Source organism: Cheilinus undulatus, linkage group 20 (genome assembly GCF_018320785.1).
Source record: "Cheilinus undulatus linkage group 20, ASM1832078v1, whole genome shotgun sequence".
NCBI lineage: Eukaryota > Metazoa > Chordata > Actinopteri > Labriformes > Labridae > Cheilinus > Cheilinus undulatus.
Window position 1 is genome coordinate 35,826,282 of NC_054884.1, and position 12,178 is coordinate 35,838,459.

The following is a 12,178-nucleotide window of genomic DNA, read 5'->3' on the forward strand; positions in this document are numbered from 1 at the left end:
ATTTACATGTAAATAAAACATACATCTTTAACAACGTCTGAACTGGGCTTCATGTGTTCCTTTTCTCAGTATGTAACAGGAATGTTTTTAATGGCAGTAACCTGGGAACATAACTCAATTCAACTTTATTTGTAGAGCACATTTCGTACAGATGTAAACTCAATGTGCTTTACAGAAGATTAAAAACAAACAAATAAAAGAAACCAACAATTCAAGCAAACTGACCACACACACACACACACACACACACACTTTTGATAGAAACAAATCGAGGGTGTGTCCTTGCTTATGTGTGGGTCCAGTAACATGCTGTGTAAATTCAAATGTGTTCAGGATGTTAAGAAGCTGTTTTGTGTCCAGATTAGCAGGATTGTCTATATAAAATCACCAGAAATGGTGCGTGGTTGTAGTTGATGGAAATTTTGGATATCAGCTCAGTAAATTCATCATTAAATCCTTTTTTTAAGTTTAGGGGGGTGGTACACTGTGAGGATGATTGTAGGACCAACAGATTAAATAACAACAGCTAAATATTCAAAGGTTGAAATTTCACCAAGACAGACAGTCCGACAGTCTAAGTCAGTGGTTCTCAGCGTGGGGGTTGGAACCCCATTGGGGTTGTAAGACATTTAGGCGGCCACACACTAGACGATTTTTATATCTGAAACGATTTTAAAACCGTAGGAGACCACAGACATAAGGACAGCTTAAAATGATTTTTCATCTTTAATCCTCTGAACGCACACACTAGATGACTCAGCCAGACTGTCAGATCACTGAAGACCACACACCTGCTGACCTGCCAACGACTTTTAGTGATCACGTGACTTCAGAAACAAAACGAACACAGATGTCTGTCGGTGCCCTCTTACTGGCTCTCTACAACAGGCACGCATTACAGGTGCAGTAAAAATCATAAAACAAGGGGAAGACTTAGGGTGAAATCCTTGCTGGAATGAAGCTACAGTTGTGTTTAAGGTTGTGAGCGGTGATAGTACAGGGTCTCTTCAAGTTTCAACAAGTCAAATTTAAGACTTTTAAAGTCTTTTTTTAAGACCATAATAAACTCAATTTAAGACCCATTTCACATCCATACTGGCAAAAAAGTAAAAAAGACATGAAGGAAAATCAGAGGCCCAGAATTACTTGCAAAGTATATGTAGGGCCCTATGAAATCTGTTTTTTTTTTTTGCCAAATGTCGTTTTTTCCGTTTTACTGTTATTTGGAATTCAGTTTTTTAACCTTTCCACTAATTTTACCAGAAAAAAGAGTGTCTTATTCATGTAAATGAATCAAATGTTCACTAATTAAATAGAAATAACCTTAAATTTATTGAATAAGGGCCACAGTTGGCCCAGGAGCCATTGTTTGGATAACCCTGATATAAAATGATTATAACCAGTGTAACAGTCAGATATTTCCAACATTTAAAGACACAGTCACGTGTATAATCACATCCTAACTGATGTTTGTAATGTAAATGAAGAAATCCTTCTGTTCTCTCAAACACAGTAATAGTAACTTAATAAGGAGGTCTCATTAAAGTTAAATGGTTAATAGTACACCTGTTACCTAAACTTTTATTTACTCTCACAGTCTGTAACAGTTCATGCAGTGTGATGCTGCATTGTTTTACTCCTGACTGTAATGGTTCTCTCCTCATCTCCCTCGCTGTCTGTCCATCTGCCGCATATCAGACCGCCACATTAATACAGACACGTATTGGCTCGTTAAGCAACCAAAGGGAATCTACAGGATGAATTATTAGATAACTGTTACTCGAATTTAACATCATTTAGACGGCGGGACTTCATAAAATCTCGAGTTCCGACTTGATTTTGAGCCTCCGATGGGTGAGCGGTGTGCCTCACGTGAGGTGAGACACACTGCTCAGGTGGTGTGGTGAGGTAAAATAACTCGAAGCACGGATGAGTTTTCTTGAAGGTGCAACATTAAGTCCCACGGTACTGGCCCGTATGGGGCTACGTGATGTTTGCCGGTGTTTCGTGCGGCCGATTTGACATGCAGTTATTGTTTAAGAGGGGGCGGGGTGAGTGAGGGACAAGACCTTTAAATTTTTAAGACCTTTAAAAATTGTATTTAAGACTTTTATGATATTTTAAGAGAACTTTAGACATTTTAAGGTCTTAAATTCAAATTGTTGGATTTTAGACTTTTTAAGACCCCGCGGATACCCTGTAGTACGTGTGATCCATCAGGTGACGCTACCCAGTCTGCTCGCTCTCATTGGTTGATGTGGGTACTCTGTCAGTAGCACTACGACCTAGAATCATAAATATCAAACGTGTTTGATATTTACGATTCAGTGTCTGGGAGGTTACGACGTAATTTAGAGAAGAAAAATATTCGTGTTGACACGACACACATGAGGATTATTCAGACAAATAATCGTTTGGTCCCACGTGTACCGGGATACAGTCGCGATACGCCCTATGATCGTCGGTGGAGGCAAACTCTACCTAAAATCGGGCTTAAAACCCTGTAGTGTGTGGCCAGCCTTAGAGGGGGTCGCCAAATACTTTAAAAAATATGAATATTTTTAAATGAATTTTTTCCAACCAATTTTATTACTGGTATTTGCCACTTTTCATCAATTTCTGCCTCTTTTTACCCAGTTTTGCCAAATTTGAACCCATTTTCATCACTTTTTCCAACCAATTTTAGCAGATTTTTACCACCCAAAACCCATTTTTTGTTCATTGTGAACCATTTACACCATATTTTCAGTCTTGTTGCCAATTTTAAACAATTCTGGCCACTTTCTACCTTTTCTTGCCTCCGTTGACCCATTACTGCCACTTAGTACACCAATTTGTGCCCATTTTAACCACATTTAACTATTTATGTCCATTTTTGAAAGTTTAAACCACTTTTTCTTTTTTACTTTTAAATTCCCATTTCACCAAATTTTCTACACATTTTTGCCACTTTTAACCTATTTCTGCCGCTTCTTTTAATCCTATTTGACCACTTTTTGTGCTTGTTTTTGCCACATAAATCATGTTGTGCCAATTTTATTTCTGCCACTTTCATACAATTTTATTTAACACTTGCAACCCATTTCTGCTACTTTTACACTCCATTTAACCACCTATTCCACCCCCTTTTTTGACATTTCTAACCCATTTTAATTCTGTTTTTAAGAAAAGGGATGTAAATTTCTTAGCTGGCTATATTACGGCACAAAAAAAAAAGATATTTGTTTTGAAAATAGTGGTTATTATTCAGGTTTAAATGTAAAACATGGATATCACAGCTTAACTTTACAGTGGACCATGATTTTGCCGACTCCATGGGACCCCAGTTTGGCTGGATCCCACAAAGCTTCCACTAAACCACCCTTATGGGCAGCCTTGACTGCACATGACTATTATTCAATGTGCATGGCTGTGTTCAACCACCTTCAGCTACAGTGGGGGTCCCCAGTCTCTGGCACCTTTATTTGGGAGTCAGGGGCTGGAAAGGTTGAGAACCCCTGGGTCTAAGTTACTACGATAGAGAAATATATTTCCTCCATTTTTCTTGTTTTGTCTTGTACAATGTAAAAATGTTAAGCCAGTAGGTGCTGTCTCAATCAGCTCTTTGTTACCTGTTGCATCAAGCCATGTTTCTGCTAGAAGCATGCAGTCCAGTTTATTTTCATAAATGATGTCAAGAACCAGAAATCTTTTATTAACCTAGGATCTAACATTAAGGAGAGCCAATTCCAAGCAGCAGGTGGAGGTAGTTGAGTCTGATTTGCTGCAGCTCTAATCTGAATTTGAATTTTCACATGAATACCATGATTGCTCATATCCTGTCTAGATTTCACAATCCTCCTGTCACTGATTCTGACTGGAATCATGGCAGGATGGGTGAATGTCCAGGAGAGGTTGGGAGTTTTACCATCCTCATTTTGTCTTGATGGCACAGTGGGGCAGTGAGGCATGCTGCAGATGCTTGAGATTGTAAGAGCAGAAGGTGGTGACAGGGGGGCTATGCACAGATGTTGGTAATGACAGTAGAGAGCTTTTTGTGATGTCCCTGTGCCTGATGTCAAAGGCACAGGGAGTCAAAGTCTCTTTTCTAGCAGATCTCAGATATCAAAGGTTCAGCGTCTCAGCAGTGTCAGTTCTTCTCTCATCAACCATCAAAGTCGGCACCAATTCTGAGAAACCTGCCACGTTTAGGAAGTTTACACATTATTGTCTGCATGGATCTTTAGGTGCCTGTCCAAATGATGTTTCCTGGTAAATGATCTTCCACAGGAATCACATGTGTACGGCTTGATACCTGTGTGAGTACGAATGTGACCATTCAAATGTGATTTCTGACTGAATCTTTTTCCACAGGTGATGCAGGAGTAAGGCTTCTCACCTGTGTGTGCTCTCATGTGGTCAGTCAAACTACATTTAATTCTAAAAGATTTGTTGCAAATTGTACAGGTATGTGGTTTTTCACCTTTATGGATTTTGATGTGCATATCCAAAGTAATTTTCTGTGTGAATGATCTTCCACAGGTATCACAGGTGTACGGCTTCTCCCCTGTGTGAGTACGAATGTGTTTATTCATATCTGACTGTTGGCAAAATCTTTTTCCACAGGTGCTGCAGGAGTAAGCCTTCTCACCTGTGTGTGTTCTCATGTGGGCTGTCAAATCACCTGTACGTCTAAAAGATTTGTTGCAAATTGTGCAGGTATGTGGTTTTTCACCTGTATGGATTTTTAAGTGATATTTTAAAGAACCTTTCTGTGTGAATGATCTTCCACAGGTACCACAAGTGTGCTGCTTTGTCCCTGTGTGAGTAAAAATGTGTTGATTTAAATTTGATTTCACACAGAATCTTTTTCCACAGATGCTGCAGGAGAAAGGCTTCTCACTTGTGTGTGTTCTCATGTGTTGTTTAAATATACAGTTATATTTGAACCCTTTTCCACATACTTTACATGAATACAACCTCTCTGAGTCTGTCTGCTTGTTCTCTTTGGGATTTTGATTCTCAGCAACATGAGAGTTGTGAGAAAGGAGCTGGAGTTCATGTTGTCCATCTGCATCTCTGTGCTCACTTTCCTCCTGAGTAGGAGTCAGCATCAACGTGTCAGTCTCATCCTGTTTGAGCTGCTCTCCCTCCTGCTCCTCTTTAATCTGTGGAGGCTCTGGCTCCTCCTGGTCCAGACTGGACTTCCTCTTCTGGTGGCAGAGCTGCTGCTCAGTCACAACCTCCTCCTCCTTAAACACATGTTGCTGTGGGACGTCTGGAGATACAAAAACAGAACAAAGTGAAGGTAGAGGAAAAACACACTCCCAGTATGTATCATCCAACTGAGTATTAAAGCTTAAGGGTCTAAAAATCGTAGTTAATTTTTGCAGATTTTATACTAAACACATAATGATCAGCAAAAACACAAGCAGAAATGAGGTGAGAGGGCATTTAAGCTACATCAGTGTTTTCCTCAGTATATTTTAGAGTAAGAAAAGCTTTAATAGGGCATTAATATGAGAATTTTACAGTTATATTCATTTCACAATAGGAATATATAAAATAGTTTGAAGAAAATAACTGTATTTATTAAAAGTAAATACTAAAATGTAAAGACTTTTGAATGACTAAGACATTTTTGGGTTTCATCGACTAAAACTTCTCTAAAACTATAGAGAATTAAAATGACTCAAATGTGACTAAAGCTAAAAGACCTTTTCATGTAAAGACTGAGAATAAATTTAAAATAGATGCCAAATCAACACTGCAGCATTATTAGAGATGGGACTGTAATTGCCACAGTAGTGATAATAATGTTACCATAATAAACTATTATGATGAAGACAGAAGGGGAAAATCAACATATACAAAAGTTTCAAAGCTTGTGTTGTCGTGTTTTCATACCAACAGCTGTGTTTAATACTGTATTCCATGTGTTCTCATGTGTTGTTTCAATATATTCAGTTATATTTAAAGCCTTTTCCACACACTTCACATGAATACAGCCTCTCACCTGTGTTTTTTCTGTGTCTCTCTTGTCTTGGTTTTGATTTTCCAGTTATCTCTGAGTCTTTCTGCTGGTTCTCTTTGGGATCTTGATTCTCAGCAACATGAGAGTTGTGAGAAAGGAGCTGGTGTTCATGTTGTCCATCTGATTCTCTGTGCTCACTTTCGTCGTCAGTAGGAGTCAGCATCAACGTGTCAGTCTCCTCCTGTTTGATCTGCACTCCCTCCTGCTCCTCTTTAATCTGTGGAGGCTCTGGCTCCTCCTGGTCCAGACTGGACTTCCTCTCCTGGTGACAGAGCTGCTGATGTGGGACATCTAGAGATGCAAAAACAAAGTCAGGGAGAGGAAACGTGATTAGTGCCAGTATACAACAGTTTGTTCAGCCAAAATGTTTTCTATCTTTTCAATACCACATGATACAAATGACACATTCGTTGTCATATTAAAGACTGATCATGAAAGTAGGCAAAAGTTTACGCATTAGTACACATGTTGCTGTTTGTTCTATCCAGAAGCACTGCAATCTTAAATTTGGTAAAGATTTTGGTATGAGAACCTGGGTTTTTATTTATTTATTTAGGCCAGCTGGGGCTTCCGTAGATGAGCTACGCAAGGTACGTTGGGATCAGGAGGAAAATGCCTTCTGCTGTACCACCACGCTGTTAACCCCCGGCAATTAAAGATTAAACATACAGGCAGTGAAGGACTATTAATTGTTCTACAAGTAATCTAACAGGGTTAGGATTAGGGCTGAAAGGATTCCTCAAATTATTTGGGTGATTTGATTCAAAAAATTCCTCAAGGCAAATTATCTGCCTCAAGGCTTCGCTTAAATCACTCATGTATCCATATACACCCATGCTGTAAGCTTTGACATCGCGCTGTGTGTGCTGTGTATGTGCTTTGTTTAACACGGACAGCTATTTGTGTGGTATAAGGTACTTGATTATGTACTCGCTGTTACTATAACGTAACATGCATGATACGGGGCGTGAAAATCACAAAGGAAGAGAAGTTGATGCAGTGACGTTTACAGGCACTTGTCCTGCGTTTTTACGCAAATATGGCACTGCACCGGTGAACCTACGCAGATCTCCAAGTTTACGCGCAGCCTGCGTGACTCGCTGGAGTGAGACAGCGCTCATTTTGTGTCTGCAGACTTCAGGGAATTTCATAAACTTCTCTGATTGACCCGACAGTTTCACAGAAGACAGTCAGGCTTCATGATTCAAGTCCTGTTTTGGTGCTTCCCCTCTCTCTCCTCTGCGTGCGCATGTGATACATTTAATTATAAATTATTTTAATTCAGCGCACTGACGTCTTAATTGCAGCGTATTATTCCAAAAGTTTCAGCATCCTGAATAATTTGATGAGACTTATGTTGATAATAAATTGACACCAATAAAATAGAAACACGCAGATAGTAACTGAGACAGTGACAGTGACTAAATAGGTTAAAGTTCATCATTTTACAGTCAGGATTCAACAGGTCACAGAGGCAGCATTATCCCTCTAAATGTGTTCTCTATGCCAGTGGATGGTCTTAAAAAAATCATATTTTTATGGTGGATGAACTCGCAAACAAAAAATGTGCAAAAATTAAAAGTGAACACCCTCTGAAAAAATAGACCATATTCCTGTAATCTAAAGGTTCACCTTTCAGACATCATCAGACCACTGTTTGAATGATGGAGCTTTATTTGTTGCTATAATGTGAAATATTACATTCATGCATAAAGTAGAGGATGTTAAAATGATTACGTGTCCCTTTACTTTAATGACAAATTGAAAAATAAAAATAAACTAATATAGAAGAAATAAAGTGCTGGCACCCAAAATTTCCTGAGTGAGGATCCCTAAAATCCCAAATATGGCATAAACTTAATGTAATTATTTAACTTCCCGTGCTTGTAACTTTAAGAAATGTAAATTGTCATCAAAACTTCATTGCACTTTGTAAAATATATTTTCTTTGGAGAACCTGTTAATACCATTTTTTCATAAAGTAGCAGTACATCTAAACGGCCCAGCTTCTTTTCTCATTTGTCTGGTACTACTTCTCTTGAAAAAGCAAAACTGACAGATTAAAAAAATTCGGCATTTCTTATAAGAATATCCGATTAATTGTCAAAAGAATCGATACTCGATTTTTTAAAAAAATCTATTACTGCAACTCTAGTTGGGATAGAACATTTTTTATTGGATCAGTCATCCTGGATTATCAAACACACAGCTTGAAAATCGACTTATTCTTCCGTGAGCTACAACAGACCTCCTGCCATCATTGGCTTACATTCATCCCCGATGAGACTCCCCCTCTTGCATATGGCGGTCGCGTGGTACAACCACCCCAATGAAAGCCAGCAGTCCAGGGAGCATCTACGTATTGATATCTATTGCATTGTATATTTTGATTTTACTCATTTCATGTCTTTAACCGTAATGTCTTTCTACACGCGCACCACAAAAAGTTGGAGGTTGGCTTGACTACAGTTTTGAAAAACTGGAGGTTGGTTTCATTCCCTTTCAACAGAACCTTAGCCCATTACGACTCAATCTAGTAATATCAGTTATTGTTTGTTTATTTAACAACCCAACAGTTTGTCTTCATAACAGCATCTCTGAGCATAAACAGAAAGCCAAATTCGTATTTCCTCACCTATTCTGTGTAAGTGGATGTGAGGTTTCCAAACGATATCCAGCATTCTGCGCTGACGGTTGATCTCTGCCTCGTACTCGACGACAGCTGTTGAAAAAACGTCCCATATTTCCTCAGCTGCAGCAGTTAGCCGCTCGTTGACGAAACCTCGAAACCTCTCCACTGAAAACATTCTTGTTCTTTATTCAGCTGTAAAGTTCTTCAGTGTTGTCTCCACTTCTTCTTCTTTTGAATTTCCGGCAGACTCGATGCAACAAAGGCGTACTGCTGCCATCCACAGTAGTGATGGGAATTACAGACCTTTTCAGCGATCCGGTTAATTTGGCACAGCTCAGTAAAAAGAGTCGTTTTTCGGCTCCCAAACGTCTTTTCATCTCAGTACCAGTGTAACAGGGACAAAATACACCTCTGTAGTTCAGTATTCTTTGTGATAATAACACAAAATTACCTGGCATTTAACTGTTTAGTAACAGCCTGAGAGAAACTCCTTAATCCATTTTACACTGTGTTGTTGTTTGAAGCCCCTCTTTCCTTTGTTTTCTTCTTCATTGGCCATTTGTATGTATTTTTTTTTTTTTGCCCCCTCCCCTCTCCCCTCTTGAATGAATCCCTGTGGGAGAGGTGGGTGTCCATTGTTTGTCCAAGTTTATATCTATTTCCATTCTTATGTCAAACGTAATATCTTGTACATATTTTTAATCCTTACAATGTCCTTGCATATTTTTCCACCTGTTTACATATTTGTATTGTTCAGATTTCTTGTATGATAACTTTTATGAAAGTCTGGATGTTCCTTTGCCGCACACGGCAAGCTGGGCAAGCTTACGTGCACATCATATGCAGCTAACTCATGTGCACGTTATTTTAAGCTAATTTTACTGACTTTTTTGTTTTGTGTAGGATCTAGAAAGGGCTGGGAAATTCATGGAGTTTCTGTATTTTGTTATCTATTGCCAGGTATGCATTGTTATATTTGTTAAATATATATTTTATCCATGTGCCCTTTTGAATGAATCCCTGTGGGAGAGGATCTGGAGCGGGCTGGGAAATTCATGGAGTTTCTGTATTTTGTTATCTATTGCCAGATAAAAGTGGTCATTGAGAAATCCAGTGTCGCAGTCTCCTTCCCATCATCATAAACACAACGCAGATATTTCCACCGGTTATACCAGGCTTCATTTTACCTGCCAGTTTTAGCAAAATCATAATATATGATTGATACCTGGGCAGGTATTTTACTCCAACTATGCTCCATTTTGAAAATGGCTGAAAAGATCACGTAGTTAGTGAGATAGTTAGTGGGCATGCAGCGGATTCAGGCCTTTGATTCCACTACATAATAGTGGTTATTTATTCAGGTTTAAATGTAAAACATGGGTATCACAGCTTAACTTTACAGTGGACCATGATTTTGCTGACCCCATGGGACCCCAGTTTGTCTATATCCCACAAAGCTCCCCCTTTGATCCCCCCTTATGGGCAGCCTTGACCGCACGTGACTATTCTTCAGTGTGCACGGCTGTGTTCAACCACCTTCAGCTACAGTGGGGGTCCCCAGTCTCTGGCACCTTTATTTTGGGGGTCACGGCTATAAAAGTTGAGAACCCCTGGTCTAAATTACTACGATAGAGAAATGTATTTCCTCCACCTTTCTTGTTTTGTCTTGTACAATGTAAAAATGTAAAGTCAGTAGGTGCTGTTTCAATCAGCTCTTAGTTACCTGTTGCATCAAGCCATGTTTCTGTTAGAAAGATGCAGTCCAGTTTATTTTCATAAATGATGTCAAAAACCAGAAATGTTTTATTAAACAAGGAGCTAATATTAAGGAGAGCCAATTCCAAGCAGCAGGTGGGAATGGTGGAGCCCTATTTGCAGCAGTTTGAATTTGAATTTGATTTTTAACATGAATACCATGATTGCTCACAGCTTGTCTAGATTTCCTAATCCTCCTGTCACTGATTCTGACTGGAATCATGGCAGGATGGGTGGATGTCCAGGAGAGGTTGGGAGTTTTACCATCCTCATTTTGTCTTGATGGGACAGCGGGGTAGTGAGGCATTCAGCTGAAGATGCTTGAGGTTGTAAGAGCAGATGGTGGCGACAGGGGGGCTATGCACAGATGTTGGTAATGACAGTAGAGAGCTGTTTGTGATGCCCTCGTGCCTGGTGTGATTTATGACGAGTGTCATGGCTGTGCTTTAAGGCAGTTTTATTAATTGGAGAATTTTCAGTAGAGTGACAGGATCCTGGCTCCACATGTACAACAAAAGGTGAGAGTCAATACAAGGAGTAACTTTAGCAGTAACATGACCTAACACTAGTCCTGAAGAAGTAGAGGAGCCAAAGTCTCTTTTCTAGCAGATCTCAGATATCAAAAGTACAGCTTCTCAGCAGCGTCAGTTCTTCTCTCATCAACCATCAAGTCAGCACCAATTCTGAGAGACCTGCCACGTGTTTAGGAAGTTTACACATTATTGTCTGCATGGATCTTAAGGTGGCTGTCCAAAGTACGTCTCTTTGTGAATGATTTCTCACAGGTACCACAGGTGTATGGCTTTGTACCTGTGTGAATGAGAATATGACTATTCAAACTTGATGTCTGAGAGAATTGTTGTCCACAGGTGCTGCAGGAGTAAGGCTTCTCACCTGTGTGTGTTCTCATGTGGACTGTCAAATTAACTTTTTGTATAAAAGATTTGTTACAAATTGTGCAGGTATGTGGTTTTTCACCTGTATGGATTTTTAGGTGCCGGTTGAATTGATATTTATTTTTTATTGATCCTTCACAGGTACCACACATGTACGGCTTTGTACCTGTGTGAGTAAGAATGTGTTGATTCAAATTTGATTTCCGACTAAATCTTTTTCCACAAGTGCTGCAGCAGAAAGGCTTCTCACCTGTGTGTATTATCATGTGTTTTTTTCTATATGTAGTTATATTTAAACCCTTTTCCACATAATTCACATGAATACAGCCTCTCATCTGTGTGTTTTCTGTCTTTCTTCTGTCTTGGTTCTGATTTTCCAGTTATCTCTGAGTCTTCCTGCTGGTTCTCTTTGGGATTTTGATTCTCAGCTACATGAGAGTTGTGAGAAAGGAGCTGGAGTTCATGTTGTCCATCTGCTTCACTGTGCTCACTTTCCTCCTGAGTAGGAGTCAGCATCAACGTGTCAGTCTCCTCCTGTTTGATCTGCTCTCTCCTGGTGGCAGAGCTGCTGCTCAGCCACAACCTCCTCCTCCTTACACACATGTTTCTGTGGGATGTCTGGAGATACAAAAACAGAACAAAGTGAAGGTAGAGGGAAAACACGCTTCAAGTATTTATTGTATAACTGATTGTTAGAGCTTCAGGGTCTTCGTTAATTGTTGCATATTTTATGCTCAACACATTGTTATCAGTAAAAACACAAGCAGGAATGAGGTGAGAGGGCATTTAGGCTACATCAGTATATATTAGAGTAAGAAAAGCTTTAATAGGGCATTAATGTGAGGATTTTACAGTGATTTTCATTTAACAACAAGAATATAT

General features: G+C 39.4%; 1 protein-coding gene across 1 annotated transcript; it reads right to left on the reverse strand.

Moving 5' to 3' along the window:
• Positions 1-4,196: 4,196 nt before the first annotated feature.
• On the reverse strand, positions 4,197-8,820 carry LOC121528026 (zinc finger protein 771-like). Its single transcript, XM_041815130.1, has 4 exons — positions 8,649-8,820; positions 5,996-6,304; positions 4,479-5,257; positions 4,197-4,394 (listed from the first exon to the last, which is right to left on the reverse strand). The coding sequence occupies exons 1-4, from the start codon at positions 8,818-8,820 to the stop codon at positions 4,197-4,199; spliced, it is 1,458 nt and encodes a 485-aa protein (XP_041671064.1).
• Between the last annotated feature and the right edge of the window lie 3,358 nt (positions 8,821-12,178).

Excerpts from the sequence above, each read along its gene's own strand:
- LOC121528026 (XM_041815130.1), bottom strand. The coding sequence starts at position 8,820 with ATGTTTTCAGTGGAGAGGTTTCGAGGTTTCGTCAACGAGCGGCTAACT. Across the intron at positions 6,305-8,648 it reads CATCCACTTACACAGAATAG|ATGTCCCACATCAGCAGCTC; the intron begins GTGAGGAAATAC and ends TTGCATCTCTAG. Across the intron at positions 5,258-5,995 it reads GAGACACAGAAAAAACACAG|ACGTCCCACAGCAACATGTG; the intron begins GTGAGAGGCTGT and ends TTGTATCTCCAG.